Source organism: Hakea prostrata, chromosome 11, assembly GCF_041222555.1.
Source record: "Hakea prostrata isolate BN-2017 chromosome 11, UWA_Hpros_2, whole genome shotgun sequence".
Taxonomy (NCBI): domain Eukaryota; kingdom Viridiplantae; phylum Streptophyta; class Magnoliopsida; order Proteales; family Proteaceae; genus Hakea; species Hakea prostrata.
Window position 1 is genome coordinate 2,328,327 of NC_142610.1, and position 27,875 is coordinate 2,356,201.

A 27,875-nucleotide genomic window follows, 5' to 3' on the forward strand; every position below is an offset into this window, starting at 1 on the left:
CTACAAGCAACACCCCCCCCCCCCCGGGAACCTGCTTGCCTTTAGCTTTGGTTTGGGAAATGTGATTGCAAGACATTGAAAATCTAATGCTTGTCAATTTGCTCATATTTCTATATGCCAATATGTTGGCCACCTGAGGGTTTGAAGTTCTTCGTCTGCCACTTATGATCGAGAAGACGTGATTCTAATATGAAGTTCCATAAGATTTTCTGCAAAATCATTGTCTCTACCTTTCTATGGTATACGATATAGCCACCACCCCCTCTATACAAGACTCTGTCGTCATTCCTCATTTGCTTGTTTCTTACAGACAGGATATACTCTTGTACCCGGTGATGCCGTGCCACCTTTCCTTCGCTCTAAGAGTGCAACAACTAGTTAGAGGTTATTGGATAAACTCCACTGATGGATTAATTTTGGTAAAATTGACACTGATCTTTCAACATGTTCTGAGATGGTGCTACCTGGGATTCATGCCGAGGGACTGCATTGCAAGGCAGAAGGTCCATGTAAAACTGAATAGCATCCTCCAGACAGAAATGAGAAACCTGGGCAAGCCAACAACAGTTATTATTTATCTCAGCTCCTCTCCCAGTTAAAACCATAAATAGCCAAACAAGGCACCACTTGCGGCATAATACCTAGTGTTTACCCTGAATTTTGCACTCAATTTAACACTCTGTGGGTTCACGTAAAGGGAAAGAGATACATGTATATCTATTCTACCTGCCTAACAGTGCCCCAAAGGACATCAACTAAACTTTTGTAGGAGACTACATCCTTTCCATGAATAAACAAGTATCTGAAAGGCTGGAAACCTAAATGTCAAGGATCCATGCACATGACAAATTTCTCTGTTTTCTCCTTTTCTCAAATTTTTTTTTTTTTTTCATTTCCTTTTTCTTTTTATTACAAACTGTGACTAAAAAAATAAAAAAATAAAAGAAATCTACTTCCTCTTTATGCCGCTAACTATAGCTTGTTGCTGCCATCTAAACTTCAGACGGAATAACATCCTCAGTTGTACTTGTACCAAGGCATCGTCATCAGTGTCGTACGAAGGCTAGCAAAGATTTCCTCTTTCTTTACTGTCCACAATATCTTGTTCCAACTTCCAACCATCAAAACCTTCAACAGAACAACCTTCTTCTCTGCAAAACAAGAAAATTCATCATAAGGTTTGAATGGGAAATCTAGTATACTACCTTCATGGCAACTGTGTCGAGCAATGTTTAGGAATCTAGAACTGGCACGGCTTATTGTAACGACCACAGGCCATTAAATGTCAGTTACAGTGTGAAATCATCAGAACAAAAAAAAAATGTTCTTCATACTTGTGAAGTCATCTAGATTTTCATAAACCTTTGGGACAACAAATTTCATTTAAGTTTCCCAAACTGTGAAGAAGCTCAAAAACTAGAATATTCAATTTAAGAAAGCAAACCTCAGAGGGGTAACAAACTCCAAGAAGTCAGTTCCTTGCCAGGAAAGTTCTCATATCAGAGTTTCGAAGCTCCCCTTAGGCTCTAAAGTCAGATGGAGCTCCATTGAAACCAATGGTTTGGGGCCAGTCTGGCTCACTTTCTGGTTTTACCATCTTTACCACGGAAGTTAAAAACTTAAAATTAAGAATATAATCTGTCACGTATTCCAGAATGTGTGAACTGAAGCAGAGGAAAAGAGAGCCAAGTGGGGGGGGAGGTTGAACGCACACTGCTTTCATTGAAATGAATATTCCGAGACCCAAACTCTTCATTGACCCACTTTGGTGTATGCAAGGTACATTGTGCCGGCGATATATTGCCCTATCGCTTTGGGGGGGGGGGGGGGACACGACTCCCCCCAACGAAACAATTTTTTCAATAAACCAATAATATATCGCCGATTTCTTGGCAATATATCGTTATAAGTCGACAATATATTGAAATGTCGGTCAAATTTTCGACTGAATTTCAATTTATTTTTTATATTTTCTCTCCTCTCCAAACTTCTACAGAGCCTATCTCCTATTTCTTGCACTTTTCACCATATTATGGTCCAATCTTCGACATCTACGAGTACATTTTGCTTTGTTATTGCCGGATATCACGTTGTTTCTATCGATCAAGAGGGATTTTGCATAGATCTGCGAGTTTTTTCGTCTCACAGCTAACCATTCTTCTCCAACTAATTTTTGACAAAATGCGCCATAATGTTGTTGAATGATTATGAAATTAACGTATGTTGAATACCGTGAGCCGATCAACGAGCTCACAAAGTCAGAATTTTTTTTGCAAATAATATTGATCCAGGTTAGATCCTTAGATACATAAATGCATTATTAACTAAATGCTTTTGTGATAATGCAACTAAGTGGTGGTATCTTTATGGAAACAATGCAGCCAACCTTTGGAGATTGGCGATCAGGATCCTGTCTTAGACTTGCTATGCCTCTAGGTGTGAAAGGAATTGGAGTACATTTAACATGATCCACTCCAAGAGTAGGAACTGGTTGGGAAGCCAACGCCTAAATGACCTAGTGATTTGTCACTACAATATAAGGTTGAAGATACAACATGTCAAGGAGCAAGCTGACAATAGTCGGCAAAACATCGATCTTGATGATATATTTGAGGTGGCGTAGATGAACAAAATCCCCTCACTCAATGGATGTTGGACAGGGGTAAGCCGGTGTTGGACCAACGTGGAGGGAGGCCTGACCCAGAGCTAGCTCGAGCTGCAGGGGTTGATGTGGATGAGTTTATGGCCTCTCGAGATGGGCAGGCACATGCACATGTACCAAAGGCAACTGGTATTGTTGATGAGGATTGGATGGTGGCACCAGGCACGCAGAAGCGGCAGGACGATGATCCAGATGACACACTCGCTCCCAGTCCAACTAAGAGGGATGATGGTGAATTGATGATGGTGGTGGTGGCAGCGGCGGAGGCCTTGAAGAGCGTTTGCATGTTCCACTACCTGAGATAGCAGCCCCCACTTAGATACACTTGGGAGAGTCATTTCACACATGCCACCAAGGATTATGATCATGGTGGTGAGTAGCATCATGGTCATGAATATCCTGATACGAGCCACCACCGGAAGGGAAAGGGCCATGGGAAGCAACATCAGTACAAAGGTGGTTATGACGATGTCACCTTCCCGCACGGATCTTACGGATCCTATGGTTCTTACTAAATCCTTTAGCTCCGGATCCAGCAGAAAACTTAACAAGAGCAATGGGGTCCATGAGCTTGGATGAGTCTGTAGGCTACCACATCTGTTTATAGGCCTACCGGTATTTATGGTATCCCTCCTTCTCATAGACATTATGGTATGGGTATGGGTATCCCCTCTAGTAGTTCGTATTATGGGCACTCGCAGGACAATAGTTACTATAAGTGTGGTCTCTTAGGGTCAATGTCCATTGAGGAGTCCATAACTGCACAATCATTGGCACCAGCAATAGCATCATCAAGCTTACAGGATCTTCCTTGGCCCTATTCTCAATTCCCTCACATGGGAGTTCTCTTGGAGGCGGAAGATGACTGCTATAAAGCTGCAATTGATGACTATCTAGAGCACTATCAATATCAAATGAGATGGGATCAATATGTAAATTGGTTGGGGGCGAGGATGGGTTGAAGAGAGCACAGTCAATGGGAGTTGGATCCACCTAGGCACAGTACTTGGAATTGAGAGTTGGAGATTTGAGATGATTGGATGACTCTATGTATTTATATAATGAATTGTAGACTTTAGTATTTCTCTTCAGTCTTCACTAGTTGTGTAATTGTGTTCTCTTTGCATGCTTATATTGGTTTGGTTTATATGAGTTTCTAGACTTCTAGTTTCGCCTACATACAGTCGGGCATATGTCGATCAAAACATTAGTTTGGATGATGTTTTAGGTCAAAATGACACTCCCAATGTGTTTATTGGCGCCTCAAATGAGGCTACACGTCAAATTTTAGGAGATGACCCCAAATACCCCTCGAAACTGGGGGTTGAACTTTCATCAACACCCCTCAAAAAGTCAGCCGAAATTTCGGCCTGTGTCGGTGGTGTCGCCAGCTACCGACACGGCGACACATTCTGACATTTCAAACCATGGGTGTATGTCAAGTTCTCTAGTTCAGTCATCACAATCAAGCAAGTTAAAATTAAGACTAGAACTGGTTACACAGTTTATAGAGTTTCAAACTGAGTACAAATGTGCAATAGTAACTTGGTAATTAAGCATTTGCGCAAGTCTTAAGTGTTCATGTCTTGTGTGCATTGATGAAGGTTTTATTATACATATGCTGCAGAAATTATAGCACACATACTTCAGACAAAACACTTTACATTGACATGACAAATGCACATAGGTATCTGCATGATGTACCTACAATAGTACCAGGCTGTAAGATTGCAATAAGTATCACTGTGGACTGAGCCAAACCTTAATGGTTCCAACCTCATCATTATGATCGACCTGCCAAGCCAGGAAACAAGCCTAAGAAAGCCCAGGAACCCCACTCCCAGACAGGAAATCAAGGTGCATCCTTGTCTACAAGGCTAACCCTACAAATGACCGATGCTCACTCATAACCTCTATGCCTTGGAGGATTACTTCTGCCATTGTGCATAGCATTGGCCAAGTGCCCCGTTCACCAAGTAGGCAAACCATACCCAAGCTCATGCAATCCTCCTCAATTGCCAGCTCATCTGACAAGATCAACTCAGCTGCCAGCCAGCCCTAAATGTTGGTTACTCATGAAACAACCAACCCAGCTCAGGCCTGGTTACTCAAGAACTAACCGAAGGATTACTCAACCGCTACAAGGGGACTTCTGGAGGGGATGCCAGACCGCACAGACGATCCTCCGTACACCAGAAGCCTGTTCTCCCGTGCTAGTCCCTCCTTGACTAGGTCACCTGGTCGGCCAAGGATCAATCATATCATTCTTTAATGGATCAATGATAGAGGGGGTCTGCAGTCATTGCTCTATAAATAGGAAGCCTTGTCTCAGGTAAGGGATCTTCTTCCCTACTCACACTACTTACTAGAATCCCAGTCCTTCAAGTGGTGATAATATGTTGAACATAGTTCCAACCCTAGGCACTGAATGATTCAAGGTGGGCCTAGCAAGCTCTCCCTTGACTTGTTTGGTCACTTGAGCAGGTAGTAAGTCAGCTGAACCCGGTGACCATCCCACCAGATCTCGCAGCAACATTGCCCAACGTACACCAAAATTCTACTTCAACATGGCTGTGGAAGACAGTTTTAATCCATTCTTCTCTTGATAGGTAAGCCTCAACAGAGTTTCTATTTTTATTTCATTTTTTTTAATTAGTCCCAAATAGAGTTTTACTCATGACCTGCTTAAGTCTGAACTGTGAGGTGATATCTTTGCTAACAAAGCTACCCTCTAGGGCACTAGGAAGCTTTAATTTATTACCGCAACTACAATCTTTTAAGACCTAATCAACCATTAATCATCACAATGATTGTTGCTGCTGATCATCATGAGATAAGGATCGATGCATCCCCACAAAACCAATTTCCTGTTCAGCTCTCCAGCAACTTCAAGTCATAAAGATCTCTGCGACCTGAAATCTGTTTCAATTGGGATTTGGAGGAGATAACATGGACAAAAACGCCCTTGATCCAAATACTGACCTATTCTGCCCATCAGAATTTCACCAAATTCACAGCCAGGCATCAACATACCAAGCCTTACATCCAATTTATCTTGGAATTCAAGGGCAGTGCTGATTTGCAGGCTTTTCTACAAAACTCCTACTTCAGTGTTGCTACTCTTATCTCCCAAATCAGCCTTCCGCATTGATTGCAACGCCCAATGATGGCTCTTCTGGTTCTGGTTTGCTTCTATTTTTGATGAACTGCTACTACAATTAACAATCCTACTGTAGAGTGGCTCTTAGAAGAAACTCTCCAACATTAGATACTCGTAGTCCGGTCTGGTTATTATGCATATTTTCTGGCCTGCAGTAGACCAGAATTTGCTACAGATTGCTTCCTCTGTGGTCAGACTTCATGCTGAGCCCCTTTTATAAGCTGTTAGGAGTCCTGAAGCAGTGAAATATCTGACTATCTACATGTTTGTGTAATCCACCATTTGAATCTGGTGTTTGAAGTTCATTGTCAATATTATTATGATCACCAAGAATAGTTTGTTTTTTTGATTTTATAGAACACTTATACGACCAGCTATGATGTATGATTGGAGTGTTGGGAAGTTAAAAAGCACCATATGGGTAAAACTCAGTGCAGTAGTGGTAAAAACTAGGAAGGGAAAAGTCAGGAATGGTGGTCATATTGGAAGTTGGTCTAGGAGTAGCCCTAGTATGTGATAAGCTACAAGAAAGTCGCTTGAGGTGGCATGGCTCGGCCTTTGGAGGATCCAGTATGGAGGAGTGGTTTTGATTCAAACTATAGGAATGGAAGAGCCAGGTGTTGATGCAGTTTTATGGCAAAACTTAAAATAGGCATAACTTTTGAACCGGGAAGAGTTACAGGACCATCAAGATATCAAAAAAAATGGCGCGAGTCGATCTATAGTGTCCCAACCAAGTTTATGCGGTAGGTGTCATTTTGACCCCCGAATTCCATCACTTAGTGGGTTTCGAGGCACTTTTAGTTTTCTAGTTAGATTTGAATTCCTAGTTTTGAGTTTTTTTTGCTTTGTTTTATTTTCCACTAATATTTTAGGGTTTCCTAGCTATAAACAGGCGTCGTTGTTATCTTGTAAGGTACTTTTTCAATTTGGAATAATAATTTTCAGTTTATTAGAGTTCTCAAAATTCTTGTTCTACGCTAAACACTGCGTCGGGTGTAGACCTAAAATGACATTAGGAGAAGTGATGACAAAAGACATGCATATCTTAGGCGTTGTGTCAAGTATGGCATCATCCATGTGGTGGAACCCATTTAGTTGGGATAAGGATGAGTTGCTGTACACAATCCAACCACAGCTTGTAAACTAATCAGAATTAGTGCATTAAATTGAACCAAGAAAGAATACGTTACTATTATCAAGAAAAATAGTGGAATAAGATTCATCTACCCAACCCCGAGTTGTTACACTAATGTTACTAAGAGAAATAATAGATAAGATTAATCTACACAACCCTAAGTAGTTGACATAAGCTTAATTGAATTGAGTAGGTTGCTTTAGAACTTGTTGGTAGTTCTTTAACATTCTCAGATTGGTATATGAATTAAGAATTTTCCTAATTTAAAGACCATTCACTCTCCACAGAACTCTTGGGATCAGAAAATAATGGGAGTAACTTTTTTGCATAACCGCAAAGTATTAAGAGCAAATGGTTTTCCCTTTTGATAAACTCACCCGAACTTTAGAGACTCTCAGTTTCTCCAGCATTTCAGCAATTTCCAGTTGCTTCGTAACTGTAGCATGCATCACCTGAACCAAATGGAGATCAGGGAAACAGTAATGGGAAGAAACAATGGGAGTTAAGATTAAAACTTCTTAATGACATAAAGTAACTCACTCTCTTGGTTTTCTCAAGGTCAAGCTCCACAGATTTGATACGGTCCAAAGATTCCAGTAGCAACTGCTCCTTAGCCAAAGGAATCCCAGCAGGCTTGATGCTGATTTCTTCAAACAATGACTCAAGCCTCTGCAGGCGCTCCAAAATTGGAAGGGGGTGGATTTCTTCATCCACAACTTCTTCAGCAGGTAGATCTTGATTAGGCTGTAAAGGATTAGAGAGGTGAACATTATCGTGCCTTCTCCCAAGTCTACAGTGTAAAAAGCTAAAGTAGGCAAGCAATTTGATCACAAAAGCTAGCAGAGCTCTCGCAACATTTAGGAAACTCCGCTCCGCCAATATGTCTTTCATGGTTTTGATCCTATCAAGAAGTGGAATACCTAACAAAAGAAGCACAAAAGTTAATCCTATCAAGAAATGGGATACCTAACAAAAGAAGCACAAAAGTTAAACACAAACTAATGGACAAAAGGTAGTAGCTATCACTGTGCTAAAGAACTTTTAGTTTGCCACAAATTTTAGAAAGTAACTTTCCTTTAACTAGAGTACTAGCTGCGGTTACAATTAGTATCACTATGGGCAGCGATTCACAGCAATCCCCTCCTAACCCACCCACATCTGGCCTGGTCAATAAATGTGTTGGGTTAATTCACGGGGTTTGTGCCCAAGTTGCCGCTGTACCCACTTCAACAGTTCAACCCCAACCAAAACTACCTGGAATCCCTCTTTATCCATTAACAACCACCACCCACACCCAACCCTACCTCTCCAGCTCTTACAAACAGAAATAAGGTCAAAGTTTAAATTGTCATCATTTATATTTCCCCAACCCACAGTTTGCCAACCTTAACAAATTTTCAACTTCATAAAGTAATTTCACCACATAATCTACCAAAAAGAATATATAGAAGAATGACTTTTGTCATAAACAAGTGTAAGTTACCTTCTGGCTTTGAAATCGCCTCAGTAGAAGCATCTCCCAGATACTCAAATCGCCCTGTTTTGTTCTCAGAACTGGACCCACCTTGACCATAGTCTACAGCTTTATCAACAATAGCAAAATGGTCATCACAACTGTAGTAAGCTGTTGGATCTGACACCTTGGCCTGTGTGAAGTTGGAAAATATAACTTGAAAATAATGAAGGTCAACGAAAGATAACATCAGGCTTCACATTTGTGACTAAAAGATATGGACAACATCCTTATTTGCCTTGTCAGTACAAGTAAAAGATCATTTCAAGAAGATGCAAGGATGCAAAGGTAAAACTGGACAAAAAATTATATCACAAGGATAAAGTGAAAATAAAAGTATCATTGGTTGAGTGCTGATAGAGTAGAGGACCAGAAACGAGTACGAATCATGATTTGAAGTGTCCAGGTCAACATATCTAGAGTCATAGGAGATGGTCAGGTTTCACATATTGAAATTTTCCAATAGATCTGCATTAAGAAAGACCTAAACCAATTTCATGTACCAAGAACCCAAGTTGTTGTTTTAGTAGGCAATTAGGTCCATCGACAACCTGAACCTGATTCAAACCAGATCTACCAGAAGTTGGTCTACTGCTAGAGGCTACGGTTTCCAAACCCAACCTTCTATACAGTATAATCAGATTTGTGCCCTATGTATGTCTGTATGCATACATGAATATGAGGGAATTCACTTAATTCAGAAACATATAGACATTACAGGCAGAGAAGAAAACTATAGGGTCTTTAATGAGGCCTCTTTCTCCATGAAAAGGGGTTTGTAGTTTCATAGGAGGAGCTTGATGGATTTTAACGACCAAGTGAATCAGGTAAACCCTCCTCAGATCTTCCTTACTCTCCCCTTCCATCTCTGCTTCTTTTGATTATTTGTTCCTTTTCATTTTCTTTCCCCTCCTGGTGTCAATTATTCTTCCTCATTTTGATCTTCTTTGTTTCCTGGTTCTATTAGTTTGACAGAGGGTGTGATGTAAGCACGATTTCCTCCTGGCCAAAACCCTAATTTGGGTCCCAAGGCCCAATCCAAGTGGCAAACTAGTGGCTGGCTGAACCCTCCAGGGACATTTTGGTTATTTTCCCATTTATTTTGCTAATTATTTTTATTTCAGAATTCTTGTCTTAATTTTTTGGGTCCAAATCTGATTTTATTTCCTTGTTTGAGTCAATTAACCGCGTCCTAGTTAAAGTTGGAATGCCACTAGGAATCTATTTTAAATTAAGATTTCTACTGGATTTATACAAGTTAATTTCTTTGTTTGTGTGGTTGTTATTTAATTGGTTGTAAGGTGGATCCTAGTGTATAAAGGATTCCCCACTTCAGTCAGTCTTTATTTCCTAATTAGAGTCTTTAGTCTTTCCCTCCACTTGTAAGGCTATAAATAGCCACCCCATTCATTGTAAAAGGCAAGTTGAATTGAATAAAGAATCTGAGATCTGAGGGAAAGAATTGTGGTCTTCTTGGAAGGGCCACGGTTGAAGTTTTGAGAGATCTTCTTCACGTTCCAGCAGCAGTTCAGCACCTTCACAAGTTCAGCAGCCCCCTTCCTCTTCTCTCACTCGCAGCCCTCCCCCACCCCTTCCCTCTCTTGTGCAGCCACCTAGGACCTAACCCCCCCCCCCAACCCCTCACTCTCCCTTTCTGTCTCTGCTTCTTTTGTTTCTTTCTTCTTCTTCATTTTCGTTCACTTACCCTGTCCCTGTGTCAATACTTCTTCCTCCTTAAACTTATCCGCCTCCTCCTCATCAACTTCTTCTTTCTTATTCCCTCTGTCAATTCTTCTTCCTTATCTATTTCTTTTTCATTATTTTCACCCCTCTGAATCCTCCATCTTACCCTCTTCTTTTGTTTCTTCTTCAATCCCTCTTCCTCATCCTTTTTTCCTTTTTCATTCTTTACACCCCTCTCTCTGTCAATTCTCCTCTGACCCTCTACCCTTGTTTCTTCATCTCTTTTTCATCCACTTCATAGGAACAACCTAACCAGAATCCCAGAAAACCATGCCTTAGTGATCTAGCGCCTGACACAACCATATTCTCTCCCTTGCAGTGAAGGAGCATACATTCTAATAGCACTCTTCTTTTTTTTGGCTGGGGAGGGGATCAACCAAGGATGGTATCTGCTAGTTAGAAAGCATATGAATGAACTACTAAATGCTGGTTGCCATTCTACTTGGGTCATCCGAGTTTGCTTGAAGCATAATTTAGCATCTTATATTTTAATAGAAATTAAAGAATATTTTATATCAACAAAGTTACCGCTTAAACCTCCCGAGGCCAAAGCAAACCTGATTACTGATTCAAATTAGACATCACTAGGAGGTATCAAGCAATGAAATTCCAAGCTTGGATCAGACCAGAGTTCATTTCACCAGGTCAGTTTTGGGCAATGCAGTCAAAACACAAATCATTCATGCAGGGAACCCATTTATATGGGTTTTTATGTTTATTCAAGTAAATTTGTTGAATATTTCTTTTGGTTCCATAAGGTAACTTGGTTAGGAAATGAATTCTCTTTTTATCTCACATAGAATATCTTGTATCCAACCATTTAAAAGCCAAACCCTAACCCCAAACCACTCAACCACACCCCCACATCCCCAAAAAAAAAAGGGAGAAAAGAAAGGACACAAAAGAAGGGGGACAGTTTTACAGTCAGAGCTCTAGGGGTTGGCCAAGTTTTGACAAGGTAGTATCCAAGAGCTGAAACTTTGTGGATGGTGGCAACCCTCCCAGGTCCCCTGGCAAGCTTGAGCATTGAAAATTCACAAATAACCACATGATGCAGAGCATGAAAATGTATGACACACATAGGAAGGAACATGACTTGATCCAAGAATGAAACTTGACATTTGGTCAATCCAGACCCATTACCTAGACTAGCTATTAAAAATTTTTATACTCTTTCACTTCACTTTCCATAGAGAACTTGTGTCCCAATCTAGAGATACCCTCCAAACCCATCCTTGTATAAAACCTTCATATAAAAAATGAGGCTTTCAATTGTTTAAACCAAGAGCTCAATACGTAGATGGAATGGAATAACACATGCCATAACTTACTTCTTCATGAACTGGAGCCAATCGTGAAAACTTTGAACTCTGTAGCTCAGTAGGAGAACAAGAATCATCAACATCTACATCTGATCCAGATTCAGCTGTTGATGTATCACTATTCCTTCCCTGAGTAAAAAAATAATAAGATAATTTGAACCTCCAGCCATATAAACTGCTGCATGATATAGATTAAAAACTACCTTTTGCTGTATCCTAATGTAAGAACTGATCTTCTCCTCCTTGTCAGATATTTTTGTGACTTGCCTCACAAATGTTGCTTCTGCATTATTTACAAGCTACAAATGATAGAACCAACTTAGGAAAACATTGTTTATCGGAAACCAGATGGTCCAGACTCCAGATCACAATCTATCTTTGATTAAAATTATCCAATAACTTATGTCTGCTAGATAAAGAGAGATAGCCTTACTTTCATTATATCAGGATCATTCCATGGTCCTTTACTAGATCGAATGCACCCTCCTTCGACAGAGCACGTACATGTTCCACCCAAGAAGTCAGGCAGTTCACTGAAAAAAAGAAGAAGCAATGAATTTAAGCTGATTGTGGATGAAAAATTCAAGGAATCAACTCAGACAGACATACACACCTTGAGTCAATGAAGTCCAGCAATTTACTCAAGCATCTGGGTTCCAGAACCTAAGAGTTGGAGGTTAATTTCATAAATCATGTAAGACAGCAGAAAAGTACAAAATTATGTAACTTTCCCCACTACTTCCTCTTACTTGGATCTTTGAAATTGTCTTTTGGTCAAGAAATTTCTTCGCAGCAAGCCAAATCATCTTGAAGCCAGGGCCAGCATTAACAATGAACATACGATGTAGCGTCTGCAAAAAAGCAGCTGTATAACAACTCTATGCCAAATCACTTCTTCAGGATGTAAGTCTATCGCAAAGAAATAAGTACCTCAGGGTAGTAATTGTTATCAATGTTCGTAATACCAGAAAGGAGATCTGCAGCAATCTTGGTGAAATTTTTGATACCCTGTATGTCAAATAGGCACAAGTTAAAGTTTCACAAATGTGAGGCTAATACCACAGAAATAATCCAAATAAAATATTATAAAATTCATCTTTTTAACCATCACTGTAACAGTAATTCCAACAGGTTAATGCCCTCTTGTAAATAGCAGAATGATGGAGTTCCATCGGAATGCAAGGATTGATATGAATCACCATAGAAGCCAAGGCACAAGCTTCGGCAACCCACAAGGTGTTCGTGGCAATCCAGTGGACTGGAATTGAGCTTTGGGAAGTAACAGTATCTGTTGAGCTCTTTGTGGGTTTCATTGCAATGGGCTTAATCTGTAAGCCCATGATTTGGAAACAAGTTTAAACATAGGAATAGTGATTTTGGCTTTCTAAATATAAGAATAGTGTCTTTAGCTTCTTAAGTAAGAAGTTTGAGTTTGACGACCATACTTCTTAGCTAAGACAGTGTTCTGAATAAAATGAGGTTTACTTAGAATTAGAAAGAGATGAGCATAATCTATACAAATTTCAAAAGGTCACCATTAGGTAGTAACACCTCCCCACAAACCCCCCAGAAAAAAAAAATTCTATTGAATATTTTCAACAACTTTTATGTTGTTGAGGTGTGCCTAAGGGAACATAGTCTTGATTGATCTCCTCCTTTCTGAAGATCAATTAATTATAGGGTGCCATGAATCCTCTCTCTTCTCTCTTGTTTCTCTAATTCTGCTCAATTTTTCTAGTTCCCATAATTCTCTAACTTCTACTAATTTGTTAGAACGCATACCAAGGAAATAATGAACAGACAATAAACAAACCAAAAATGACAGAAAATTTGATGTGTTTCACACACCAATGCAATGTCCTACATCCATGCTAAGGTAAAAGAAGTTTTCACAATGTAACAGATATGGAGGTCTCTCAAGAACATCCAAAAAGGCGTTAGAAGCTCTCACCCAAAAGCCTAAGCTGAAACACCAAATCTCACTATTCTTTATAAGAGAACCGCAAGATATATTAAAAAAAATACTCCAAACAGGTAAACAGGTTAATCCATAAGATTGTGTCATAGCATATAGTTTGAGCCCTTTGCTAGTCCACCAATTAGGTTGGAGTAGGTCATCGTCCAACCAGATACAAGAATCCAAAGCACACATACCACTCATTTTGTTACACTCATTACTAGCTCTGGGGATATCTTTGCTAAAACTGAATTCCAGCTCTCAGATCAGTATATCAGTGATCTATGATATTCTTTGAGCAAATTATATAGACACCCTGTGTTTGCAAACAATTATGTTTAACACCCTGGAATTTATTCTCTTACAAATGTCTCCCTATGCCTAACACCATTAGTTTTAAATATAAAAAGACCTATTTGCCCTTACTAAAAGTTATTCTTTCTCTTCTGATATTCTTCTTCTCCTCTGACCCTCCACCTTCTCCTCTTCTTCTCTTCATTCTCCTTTGTTTTTTCTGGAAACCCCAGACTAACAATTACATTCTTAGTTATAAATACAAGTTTTTGCTACATCAGAAATCCATTCACATTAGAACATCAAACAAAGTCTCAAAAGAATAGCCTGAAACCTTTTGAAGGCTCGTGTTCTAAGATGTTTAATATTTCTGAAAATTCTTTTCATTACATATCTATATTTTTGGCAAATTGGAAGAAGTCTAGTCTTCTTCTTTTTCTTCTCTTTTCTTTTTTCTTTTTTTTTTTTTTTTTTTTTTTTTTTTTTTTTTTCCTTTTTTTCCCCTTGGGTTGCCGCTTAGACTTCCTAACAGATTATTTCTACTGTAACATTAAAGAAAATCCAACCTTTCATATGACGTCATCATGTCTTGAACTTCTAACCTCATTTCAGCGGTGCATACAGTGCATCCAGCCATCATGTCATACACAAATTACGAATAAATGAAGCAAACTCACTATCCCACAAAGCAGAACTTCCAATCCAAGAGAATTGTGTGGGAGGGGAGTTGGTGCTTATGAATTATCCCTTGTATTGGAGAAGATTCAAAGCTAAGATCGGGTTTTTGAAGCTTACAGGTATCAGTGTTCCTGTAATTTCCATCCTGTGGTGGTAATTTAAGCGTTGTAGAATCTCAACCACTGAAGGACTTACACAAACCCCTCAAAGAATTGACCTTTGAGAACAAATCCTACCGATCTCTTGAAACCTCTTCCTTGTTTCACATATATCATGGCTCTCACTTTACCAGTGTTACACAGGAATGAAAAACCAAAAGGAACAGACTGAGTTGCCATTCAAGACACAGCATCCACCAATGTAAAGAGCAGTCCAACCAATGTTTTATAAGATGAAGTGGGATCCCCTGCAACTGGATTTCATTTCTAAAAGAGGAATCTAGCTGCCAAATCAATTCAAGGTGAGAAGTTCTCCAAGCAGTTTCTCTAGCTGCCATTCGAGACAAACCACCAATGTTTTAAAAGAGGATCCCTGCAACCATGTGAGTTTTGCAACAAGGAACAAAGATGAAGTGGTAGCAGGGAGAAGGATCTGTTATTCTCACAGTTGTAGTGGATCCCGTCGTTCCTTTGGTTTTCTTTTTCTTTTTAGGGCTTGAAATAAAGAAGGGTAATATGAGAATTTTGAAAATACAGTAGAAGTTGACTCATCACTTAAACTTATTGTTCTAACAGTAGGGGTACGGTTGATATATAATTTGAAACATAAGGGATGCAAACATAATAGAATAAATTTTAGGGGGTGGAAACGTAAATGTCTATATCACAGAGGGTGTATATGTAATTTAGAACAGTTCTCAACTCTGATTGCCTGATTTTTTGTTGAAAATTCTTGGTCTAGACTTAAGCTTGAATAGTAAGAAAGCTCAAAATCATCCACACATATTTCTCTGACTTCAAGAGCAGAATCCTTGGCAGGTCTGATGGTTGCCCTCTAGATAATATAACTTTCCCTGTTGTTCCTCTATTCTGTTCCTGTCTGTTATTACCAAATTATAAGAGATCCCAGTCAAGTGTAGTTGTGTACATCTAGTTCATCTCTAGAATTCTGACAACACCATAGAACATACTGAAAACAAGGAACAGAAGAAAAGGATATTCAAGCTGAACCAAATAATCAATTCCATTCTTGTGATGAAACCAAATTATTTGACAGCATGATGCAGGTAAAAGATTAGAAGCAACAGATATTATGCAAATTCAAAAGTTCAATAGTTACTAAGGAGCTAGGAAGATCCCGTAGAGAACTTGAATCCATGAAAGCACAAGAAATGGAGATCATAACATACCAAGCCCTGAACATCTAATATTGTGGTAGTTGATCCAATGTGCCTCTTTGCTGCAATTGAACATGCAGGAAATTTCTCACGTAGTGCCTTCTCAAATTCCTGCACATGGTACTTTAAGTAGCGATTGACTGTGGTAATCCGTGCAAGCCTATTAGGGTGAGCTTTCCCAAGCCTCTCAATATATACAGGCCTTCCATCTTTGTCAACACCATGGTAGCCTTGAGGATAATGTTCCAAAACTTCCCCTAGTTCTGCAAATTCAAAGTCCTGAAGATATAGTTCAATATGGTGTCAAATTGAAGGTAAAATTCAATAAGGAACAAGCTGAATATCCAACAGATACCCTAATTCTCCATGCTATATAAATATATTATCATCTTTTTGTTTGTGAATAGGATATTAGATTGATCTACTAATATCTTAGGATCAAAACTAGTTGGGCTTAACCACTTTGCAATGCACCACTAGTGACAAAACACATTTGCAAACATCTAGGTCATCAATCTCCAAGTTTAGTCAACAAAGAAAGTGAAGTTAAATAAAATACTGCACTAGCCTCCAATATGGTATCTGCTCCAAACTCCTTCCTCCATCGGAGCATTTCTTCCCACATTTGAACAGTTTTATCAATGTTGAAGTCCCTTGCTTTCAAAAACCTGCAACATTTAAAAGGAATAGTAAGGTGTTTAAGACAACAAAGCAATAAAAAGAACATGCAGAGAAAAATATGAGTGAGTTATAAGCATGGCGCCCACCATGACCATCACTTCACACTACACATACCTAATAACTCTTTGCCCAACCTTAACAACACGGTGGGACTTCGTAGTCTACAAAGCAGAAACCCCATGAACACACCATACTACTATATGGTGGGACTACTCTTACAGACAGGGAATGTTCTAAACTTAACCTAAAATTTATCTATGGCAGTTGAATTGGCTATCAGACCTTAATTAAAGCAATCAACCAGAGGAGTCTGAAGATAGGTTATTTATCAGACGTGGAATAGGAGCATATTTCAGAAAATGGACTGACCTTAACATAGTGTGATAATCATCATGCTTAGAAGGTAATAAATCCTTGGCAAGAAGCTTCTGACGCAATTCATGGACTTTACTCTCCTCTATGACATCTCTTATGTCCTCTATAGAAACTGAAGAGACCCTATAATCAATTTTCCTCTTTCCACGCTTCTTTAGAGAATGAGTGAACTTGTTGGAAGCACAGATTGCCTTCTTCTTGAGCGCTCCAATTTTGGTCTGGCGTCTCTCATCCTCGGAATTCTCAACATCAGACCTCCTTTCTTTTATTTCATCATGGATGCCAATTCCTTCTGGGCCTTCAGTGCAACAAATTAAAATTGTGAACTGTTTAAACATTTTTGCATAGCAAGGCTGGCATCCAATAACATTATCTAAAAGCTACAAAGTCCAGAAAAATCATCAGAGTTCCTCATATTTTTTTCCCCCACGGGAAGTAGGAGGATTGGGTGGAGGAAGAATGTTTGTTTTTCGAAATTCCAACCGAGGAATTAGTAAGATCTGAGCATTCTAACGAGCTACAAAGACTTACCTGACATTTCGGAGCAATACAGAAGGATGAACCTGGGCCTCAAGCTGTAGAGTACGAACAACAGTCTCCAGAGAACCGGAGGGAATTCATGATCTACAGACACAAAATAAAACAGAGGAGACAACAATGAACTGCTGGACGATAGAATCCAATTCAGAATGACACATAAACACACAAATATAAGGACTGTGTAATCGAAAAAGAAATTAGCAAAACAGAGAATCATGCGGCAAGTTCATTTGATTAGCAGTTCAGGTCTTCAGCATGTCCCATAATTGCGCATACAGTGCCAGCTCAAAAAGTGAACATCGAAATAGTAGAGCCTTCCATAACCAGAGAAATGCAAAATCTAGCATACTCAACAGTCCCGATGGTTTTCAAAGTTTGTCAAGGCTGAAAAATGATTCCTCGTTAAGGGTAGCAAGCTAATTAATGTTCCTTCTTTCAAATGGCTTCCCCTTCTTTTCTTTTTACGTCTAATTATCAAGTTCAACGTAACCAACACGAAACACTGCACAGATCGAAAAGCTGAAGGCACCAAAGCTGAGCTTATTGGAGCAACCCCATTCAGAGAAGAGAAACCGTTAAAAAAAATTAAAGAATCATCTCGAGAAACCAAGAAGCGTTAAATCTCCATGAATGTCAGCAACCAGCACGAACTCCAACCTCACAATTAAACTAGAAAACAGAAACCATACAAATGAGAAACCAATTCACAGGCCCAAAATATCCCGTGACAAGGAGGAGAAAAAGCCTAGAGTTGTTCGAATTCAAGAAAAAACTAGAAGAAAATTTAACGTACCCTAAGAGAAGCCCTCATTAGAGAGGAGCAGCTGCTAGCTGAATCGAGTACTCTATGCAGAGAGCAGCAAGAAAGAAAAAAGAAAGAAGAAATCCAACGAAACCGGAAGAAAAAAATGGAGATAGCAACACCGAAACCAGCACAAGGAAATCTGAGCGTCTGGCAATTGATGAACACCTACCTATCTGGTTTCGTTTGCTTGGACGGCGTGACCAAATCAACGACACCTCTCGGCGGAAAATTCGAAAGTTCGAGCGCTTCTTTTTGCCCTTTTTTTTTTTTTTTCTCTCTTTTTTCTTCTTTTTATTTGATTTAATAATATTTATTTCTCTGGCTATTCCACTGATCTGTCTCTCCTCCTGTCCTTGCAATTTTGATCGTTTACTGTTATTAATGATAGAGATACCTCATACGGTCCTACATCCGATAAAGTTTATTCTCTCTGGTGTTATTCGTCCTTTTCGCATATTATTTAATAAATATTAATTTAATTTTTATTTAATTATTCTCATTCTTCACGTCTCCTCCTCTCTTTTCGGTTTTCACTTTCCTGAATGCTGCTTGCCCTTGACCGCTACTTGTGGAGTGCACTGTGGTGACAGTTACACTTGTCGTCTTCCAACGCCCGAGCGGGCCAAGCCCGAGGAGTGAGTGGCCGAGTTCGAGGCCGCGTGGAGATGGGATCTGTGTCCGCCAATATCGATGCCACAAAATCTCGATCTAATTAATGATATGATTGCCGTCGTCTTCTGAATCTCTGATCTGATCTCCATGGTCCGTAGGTTTGGGGCCTGGGGGACACTAGGGAACAGCTCGTGCGCCGACAATTCCCAGATAATCATCCAAAGAAGTCAAATAAAAAATAACCTCATTGAGTCATTTCTTCCTCTTTCTCCAAGTTTTTTTTTTCTTTCGTGATTGAGATATGGTACACAAAACCCAGACGGAACCGGAACCCATGGCATGAGGTTGAAGGAGAAAATCTTTCTCTATGGGCTAAAGTTTGAAAAAAAAATCGGTTTGTATCGGCCACTCTTAGCTAAGGGTGTCAATTGGTCCGATTTTGATACCGTACTTGCTTAGAATATTAAAAATTAGAATCGTACCGTATCAAATTTATACTGGTACGGCGTAGTTCGATATTTGTAAAAACGGTTCAGTACAGTTTTGGTATTAAATTGGTGAGGAAAAACGGTTTAAACACGGTAACTAGAGGTGTCAATTTATAGTCCGAATCGAACCAGCCCGTTATAGCCCAAACTAACCCGAAATGAACCTTAATGGGCTATAATTGAGCTGAGGGTTGTGGAGCCCTCACCAACCCGAAACCGAACCGCAACCCATTATAACCCGTTTACAATCCATTTTGTAATTTTATATTAAATAGTATTTGAATTATTATATTATCATTAGGTAGTTGGTATAGACAATTAAAAAAATTAAGCATGAATTCAAAGATCAAGTAGTCATTTTACTACTTAATATATAGGTTCTTGATTTATATAGAATGGGTGGTTTTTTTTAATGAAAATTAACCAATAGTAAATTTTCTTTTCTTGGTGCTGGTGCTTTTTTAATACTGGAAATTTAATGCCGCCGTCAACAAGGGTCAAACCCATGGCCTCTCCACCGAGAAGTATGGATCTTTACCACACAACCAACCCTGCATTGACACCAATAACAACTTTGCTTTCCATATAATATTCACTTTTGTTGTAAAATGCTCAATTGTTTCTTCTTATTTTTTTTCTTACACACCATAAACCGTTAGTCAACCCGAATTTAAACTGTTAGCCCAAACCGTTAGTTAGCCCGAACCCAAACCGCACCAAACCGAAATCGGCTCGAAACCGTTATTTTGCTAATGAACCATGTTTGGGCTAGGTGTTTTTCATCTCGAAACCGTTAGACCCACCCCGAAACTGCCTCAAACCTCACCGTTGACACCCCTAACGGTAGCTAATGCAATACAATTTTAGTACAAACAAACCCATGCCACTTTTGTTATTAGTTCACTAAGATCCTAATGAAATTGCGATCAAACAATTGATAGAATATGATATTAAGAGAGACAAAACAAGTAAATCTAAGAAGAGGAGTGAAAAAAAAAAAACTGAAACTATGGGTAAAGTGTTATAATTGTAAAATTATATTTATATTCCTTAATTTGGTATGATACCAATCCGATTGTTTTGGTACATGCCGATGGGTACGTGCGTAAACCGGAATTGTAGCCAAAGAAGATTCATACGATAGATTTTTAATGGTGTAGTATAGTAAGGTTTTAGACAGCACGGTTCGGTACAGTTAAACGGTTTTGGTACACAATTGACACCTTACCCTTGGCCATAATCCAGGGCTTGAAATTCTATTGAAATTTAAAATGACTTAGAAGGCGGACAGAGCGGAGATCAAACGACAAACAGGAGAAAATAAAAAGAGTTGGGAAAGAAATAGTCACCAAAACCGACACGGATTGGAAGGAAAGAGCTTTAAACTCGTCACCCCTAATCAATCACGTGGAAAGGGTAGATTCTGAATAGAGTTTTTACAACCAAACGGGATAATCCGCTGAATCCGAGTTTCTCTGCCGACCCTAGGACCACCAAGGGCAAACTTACACACGTAATTATCACCTCTTTTCTTCCTAGATCAATCATTCAAAAATGCAGCCACAACATGTGTTCTTTAAGACAAGAGAAGCTTTAGAATACTTTCATTTACTTTGATCTCCACCAGCTAACCCAAGGACTTTTTCTTATTTTGTTTGGACAAAGTAAAAGCAAGAGGAATATTAAACTGTTGAATTACCTTTTTTGATGCATGAACTACAAAACTTTGATTATTACTTTAGATTTGGATGTCTTTTAAAGGGAATGGCAATTTATATTGGCTTCCATTCTTAATTTATAAGCCATAAAAAGTGAAGGGCAGGGGTGGTCTAACTGTAACATCAATACTTTTTGGACATCCTTCCACCTTAATTATGTGTGTGACTCGTTGACAGGTGTAACAAATTAAACAATTCTTGCCACTTCAGGGGGCACGAAATGAAGGGGAAAATGGGTAGAAAGAGAAAGGAATAAATTCATTCATACCTACTTCGATCTCTATTACATTACTTATAGACCATGGGCCTTATCATAAACACCATAAGAAATTCTAGTCACTCTAACCAACTTGCTACTCCATCCTAACAAAATTAGAGAATCAATAAAAGATAAGATCATTGTCTTTCCCTTTGAAGCTAGCATAATGACATCTATTGAATGCCATCCCATGCTTGGGAAGCAATTGGGAGAGGTTGAAGGAGGCCACCTAGCGAGCAAGTTTGAGGCTTCGTCAATTGACCAATTGAACAAGAGTCCACTTACTGCTTGACATTGCATCGAAGACCTTTCCAGAAGAAGTTGGTGGCCACACGCTTTTAGGTCCACAAGAAACCGGCATGACCCCCAAATAGGAGAAGAATGAAATTCCTTAAGGGCCTGTTTGGTTGCATGAATCCAGAGATTTCAAATCTCTGGATTCACAAACGGGAGATTTATACCTTGTTTGGTTGTGTGAATCTCTAGAGTCATGAAATCTAGAGATTCACCTTTTTAACTAAAAATGTGAATCTGTATATTGATGGGTAATGAGGTGAAATCCAGAGATTTCCACTCTACTATAAAAATGTTAAACATTTGAACAATGACTCCATAAATGTTTTTTCAAGATGAATCTACAAATTTCATTCTGAAGATCAAGTTAACCAAACAGTTAATTTTATGAACCATGACTCCATAAATTTGAAATCTGTAGATTTGAAATCTCTAGATTTTTGTAATCTTCATACTCAAGTAACCAAACAAGCCCTAAAGAACTAGTCATATAGAGGAAATGTTGCAGGGATAACTAGTCACCGGTTATAAAAAAGAAAACCATCCCACACCATCTATCCATTAGCCACTATCGGATCTACTACTAAGAAATCTCATAAGGCACTTAATTCATTATTAGCTCTAATGTGGCTCATAATTGGTCCAAGAAACTCAGGCATGGCTGAGAGAAGGCAAATGAAGTTGCAATTGCTAAAGGCATGTGGGAGAGGGCATCAACAACAAAATTTTGTTTGCCTAGTTTATATAGAATGTTAAAAGAGAGCCACAATAACTTGGACAATCAATATTGTTGCTCTGGAGTTCAAATTCTCTTCTTAGTCAAGTTCTCTCGACTTTGTTGATTTGTGAGAATGGTGAATTTATGTTCTAGTAAATATTGTCCAATGAGTGATTTACCTGCATCACAACATACATTTGCCTAAGTATAGGTAGAAGCAAGCATCATTTTAGGGTAAAATTTCTTACTAAAAAATGCATTGGGTGGTGTTAATGAGAGACTAGCACCCATACCTTCACCAAAAGTCTCCTTCTTGATGGTGACTGGAAGTGAGAAGTCTAGTAGAGTGAGCAAAGGGGCTATCATGAGGATTTTTTTGTAGTGTTTAAAAAGGTTGTTGAGCTTCCTTGTTCCAACCATAGACCCCTTTTAAAAAGTTATGTGAGAGGAGCCACTAGGTGAGCACAACGGTAGATAAACCTTCTGTAATAGCCTATTAACCCTAAAAAGCCTTTGAGTTCCCATAGAGTGCATGGAATTGGCCAATTCACAACAACAAAGACCTTTCCCAGGGTCAACACTCACCCCTTGTTCATAAACACAATGTCCCAAGTGCTTAATTGTTCATTAGCCAAAGGCACATTTAGCATGATTGGCAAACAAAAGGGGGTTGTTGTAGAGTCTGGATTACCTCCCTTAAATGTTGTAATTTTGAATCCCGGTAAAACTATAAACCAGAATATCATTGAAAAAAAAAAAGAAAAGGAGATGCACAAATAAGGCCTAAAAACAGAATTTATCATGCTTTGAAATGTAAAAGGAGCATTGGACAACCCAAACAACATTACAATGATTTATAATGGCAATCATGGGCAAGGTTTAAAGAACCCCCCGCCCCAATGATATATCCCGCGCCGCCCACCGCGCGCGCTAAACCTTGGCAATCATGGGTTTGAAACATTGTCTTATTAATGTCCTCTTTTTCTAATTAAAATTTGATGGTATCAAGAGTGAACATCCAACTTCGAAAAGTTAACTCCTTTTAATTCGTCAAGTAGCATGTCCACAGTAGGTATGGGGGACCTATCATGAATGTTGATAGCACTAAGCGCTTTGTGATCTACACAAAAGTGCCACATTCCATTTTCCTTCTTAACCAACAACTTAGGGGTGGGAAGTGGACTTATAGTTGGGAGAATTATCCATGCATTTAGTATTTGACTATGCACTCGATTTATGTTTTTTGAAAACAAGGATATCTATATGGTTTAACCTTGACTAGCGTTGCATTTAGGCGTAAGTGAATCACATGATCCTACTAACACTGAGGAGGTAATCCATGTGATTAATCAAACACCTCATTAAACTCTTGAAGAAGATTTTGCAATTTTGGATTGGTGCAAGCTGGAGTTGGCATGAAGGAATTCTACAACTCCAAATAATGTAAAGCAACATAAGACCCCATTTCCGCCATACGCTGCACTTCCCCAAATTGCACCTAATAAGGAGCTCAAAGTGAATCGCTTTGGAGAATGATTGATTTATCATCCACTATAAATGTCAAAGTGAGATGCCGTAATCAAACACATCTGGCTAGCCACTGAACACCTAAGACCAAATCCTCATCAAACATTAGCAAAATGAATGTGTCAATGGTGATGTCATAAGTGGTTAATGTAACAGAGATGCTACATAAGATCCGTCACATCCACCTAGCTAATATCCAATCACCTGAATATGCGGGAAGTGATCCACAGCCCCACAGATTAGGCCTCAAACAATCACCAACCATACCACACAATAGTCCAATCATGAGCAAGAATAAATTAATGTTATAATATTAATAAATAATATATCAAATAAAAAGGATCTTAGAAGGATCTCAAAACCAAATTAGAGTGTGGAAGTGATGACAAAACTAAAGAAAATAGTTGGAATGGAAAAAGTAAAATATATCAAAACTCCTAAGTCTTCCAATGTTTCGCCTTCTTTTCCAATTGTTTGTACACTTGCAACTTAGGATCAATATCCAGCTCATAGTCCCATTGGTGAATGAGGCGTCTCCTATCATTGTTGATTGGAGCCATAATAGTGCTCCATGCTAATATTGGGATCGTACCACGAGCCACTATCAATTTTCATTGCTTCCTCAACTATATAATAAATGGGAAGTATCTCCGAACTACAGCTCAAGATCTCTTCTTTACCTACATAATCATCTAAAAAAACAAATTCCCCGAAATGTGAGCTCAAAATAACTCAACGAGTAGGTCACAAACAAATAACCGAAATCATAGTCCAAATCAATACATCATTTAGTGCCACATATCATGAAGTGGAATGCAACAATGCAACTATATTCTAACGGATGCTGGTCTCCAATGGTAGACATGCATTAAGATAGGACACCAACCTCCTGTGGGTAGATCTCATCACTTTGATCTCTCATGGGTTGGTTACTAGTCTTGAGATCTTGGGTAAGGGGTAAAGGAATCCTTCTTTGACTATCACCATGGCTAGGGTTTAGGTCATCACTCTCTCACCACACCATTGGCATGAGAACTATCGCGTGTCAGGGATAAGCCTAACCCAATATAAGTCATCTACTTAGTCACATCATTCTAAGTCCAGTACCTCCCCTCATGCTTCTCGCCTTCTTAGTTCAATATCATTTCCTATCTAGAGTCAATGTTTCCTTCTCAGATTATGCCTTCCCTTAACCCTATTGGTCATCCACATATAATCGGTGGCAAGTTCTCGTGTCTCCTCATGCTTATCGCCTTCTTGGGCACCTACAAGCTCAAGCCTATTATATGCTACCTTACCAATGAATGGCCCCCATAGCAATGTTGTGTCCCCTTATGATTCTCACAATATTGGTTGCCCACCAACCAAATATCGTTGTCATGGGTCACTTGACATCAATACCCTGCCGATAGGGTGATGATATGACAAGGTACCTAACCAAACTCTTCTAAACCACCTAGTCATGGCAACCAGTAATCGTGAAAAATGTTGGGGGCACTAGAGGATAGAGTCCCATACCACCTCCGCTGATGTCCCAAGCGAAACACCCAAAAAAGGTATTCCCCAATTCACAATCACAACACATATTCACTTTCCACAAGTAGCAAGAAGGTTTAATCATATTCTCAATTCATAAAATCAATCTAAGTCCATAAGTCACATGTTGATCATATATCAATAGCATCATTAATCACTTATATTTGTGAAACAATAGTATGTGAAATTATAAGCAAGTTTCATAACAACCAAGAAAGTAACAATGGTTATGTGCAAGTGAATGCCTTCACCTCACATGTTGATCATATATCAATAGCATCATTAATCACTTATATTTGTGAAACAATAGTATGTGAAATTATAAGCAAGTTTCATAACAACCAAGAAAGTAACAATGGTTATGTGCAAGTGAATGCCTTCACCTCACTATTTATTTGCAACTTGAAAAGTAAGTCAAAAAATGTGTTCACGCTTCCCAAAAAGTCCTATTAACATGTTGGTTCAAAGTTAGAAATAACCCTAGAGGTTTGACATTGAAAAGAGAAACAAAGACCAACATTGCAAGGTGTGGTTGATTGGAGTGGTTGCATGGGGCAACCAGTGCAGGTCTGGTCGCCAAGGCGACCAGGCCAATCAACTAGCCTCTAAGTACAAACAGATTTGACTCAGATCGTCAAAAGGCTTCCCGATTGGGTTCTAAATTACTTCAAAACTACTTATAAAATTTTGAAATAATACTAGAATATGATCTATCATAGTTTAGACATCAAACGGAGCAAAAAGAATGAAAACCTAATAAATCCTATATTAGGTCTTCTCCGAAAAGTCAAAGTGAATGGGGATTCACTTTAAAGTAAAGAGTGTAGAAGAAGTAGGTTGATATAGTAGCTAGAAGCCTTCAACTAGGTCTTGACAATAGGAGAAATCAATTATGGAAGAGAATTAGAATGAAAAAGATGAGTACTAACCTTTAAGAAAGCAACTCACCATTCTGAAAACCTTGTCGAATGCTCTTCACATTGTCTTTCACCTTCGCAAAGTGTTCTCTAATGACGTGTGACGGCTTCAGATCATAATGACACATTTTAGAATGAAAACACATTAACTAAGGCTTCAAAAATCAAAATTTCCAAAATTGCCCTTTTTCACTTGAAACTAGGCTAGTCACCCGAGGCAACTACGCCAATCAAGCAGCTCTTGGAACTTTTCTTCTAGGAGCATAATCAAGGCCCAAAAAGCCCATGGCTCTAGCCTAGTTCCTATTATACACTCTAGAAGGGTCCTACCTGATTTTTGGGACCTTCCACACATGTCATTATGGAATACTTGATCCATCTACCACATCCGTCAATTGTCCGGGTTAGATCTCCTTCCAAACTCTGATAGAACTCCCAACTCAACATCATCTCCATCTACTTCCATTGGTTCATACTCCAATCCCATGGGCTCTACTTGCATGGCCCACAATTGGCTTCTACTCGTACTATGGGTTTTCGGACCTACAATATGGATTTTCTAGTTAGGATTGTGGGGGATGTCACAAGATCACTTCACAATGCATATGGTTATCACTTCCAATCCATACTGTCATTTTTGGAGCTTCCTCAATCGGCTACAACAAATGGCAAGCAACCTGAATCTGTAAGTAATATGGGAACCCGAACTCCCACCATCCACCAAAAATTTAATGGATTGCCAGTGATATACCCCCTTGAAAGAAGGCAGGTTAGTAGGAGAAATTTCATCCTTGAAGTTTGCCTTCCGGTGGATTGGTTCGACCATCCTTATATTGACAATCTAAAAGAAACAATAGTCGATTCTTACAACAATGCTATGGTGAAGATTTTTTTTATCATAATTGTAATAAAGGCCCTTCTCCCTCCTCTATTGCATCTCCAAGAGAGTAAGGTGCTTAACGGGAATTCGTTGGGATGGAGATTGTGAAATCCCCTAGAGTTCTAACATGATAACCCATCATTGTAGGTCCAAGAAATCAGAGTGCTGGAAGAAGGCAATTGTGGTCCATTCAAGTCGACACCATGGATTTGAAAGTTGAAACGATGGACACAGATGAAATAGGAGATGACCTAACCACCTTAAATGATTTTGGAAGGAGAGAGAAAGCCAACCCAAATGGCCTAGGAAGGTGGATTTGGCATGCACGGAAATTGAGGTTGGAAGACCCAAATGCCCAAGTAAATGTTACCATTGAATCAAACATGTTTAGAGGAGTCTCCCGACCGAAGCCTGATGAAACTACTTTTGGATGAAGAAGTTATAGGGACAGTCTCCTGGAGGTGTTTGGTGTTGACTGACAGCCCCCCACCCAAAAAAAGGGCAATTTCAAAAATTTGATGTTTGAAACCCTATTTTATTGTTTTTTTTGCCTCTTACATGAATTGTTTATCATTGTCGGAGGTTGAGAGCTCAAGTGGAGTGGAGATCTTGGTTTTATGTGAAATATTAAGGATTTGGACATGCCAAAGCACAAATCATGTGAGTGAAGATGGATTGAGGTTAAAGAACCCAATATCTTCACTTTCCACCAAATTTGTTGA

The 27,875-nt window shown here is 39.1% G+C and overlaps 1 protein-coding gene across 2 annotated transcripts; it reads right to left on the reverse strand.

The window, feature by feature from the left end:
• Positions 1–49: 49 nt before the first annotated feature.
• Positions 50–18,497, reverse strand: LOC148999559 (Sec14p-like phosphatidylinositol transfer family protein). Of its 2 annotated transcripts, none has more exons than XM_089139542.1 (15): positions 18,374–18,497; positions 17,391–17,483; positions 16,854–17,157; positions 16,372–16,471; positions 15,816–16,082; positions 12,469–12,546; positions 12,288–12,389; positions 12,152–12,201; positions 11,972–12,071; positions 11,742–11,837; positions 11,548–11,667; positions 8,444–8,606; positions 7,501–7,880; positions 7,338–7,412; positions 50–1,151 (listed from the first exon to the last, which is right to left on the reverse strand). In XM_089139542.1, the coding sequence occupies exons 2-15, from the start codon at positions 17,395–17,397 to the stop codon at positions 1,131–1,133; spliced, it is 1,863 nt and encodes a 620-aa protein (XP_088995668.1). In that variant the 5' UTR covers positions 17,398–17,483; positions 18,374–18,497; the 3' UTR covers positions 50–1,130. The 2 variants fall into 2 exon arrangements, with proteins under 2 accessions (XP_088995668.1, XP_088995669.1); XM_089139543.1 differs by lacking the exon at positions 18,374–18,497 and adding an exon at positions 18,193–18,367.
• Between the last annotated feature and the right edge of the window lie 9,378 nt (positions 18,498–27,875).

Excerpts from the sequence above, each read along its gene's own strand:
- LOC148999559 (XM_089139542.1), bottom strand. Across the intron at positions 8,607-11,547 it reads TGGCTCCAGTTCATGAAGAA|GCCAAGGTGTCAGATCCAAC; the intron begins GTAAGTTATGGC and ends AACTTCACACAG. Across the intron at positions 7,881-8,443 it reads GGCGATTTCAAAGCCAGAAG|GTATTCCACTTCTTGATAGG; the intron begins GTAACTTACACT and ends TTCTTTTGTTAG.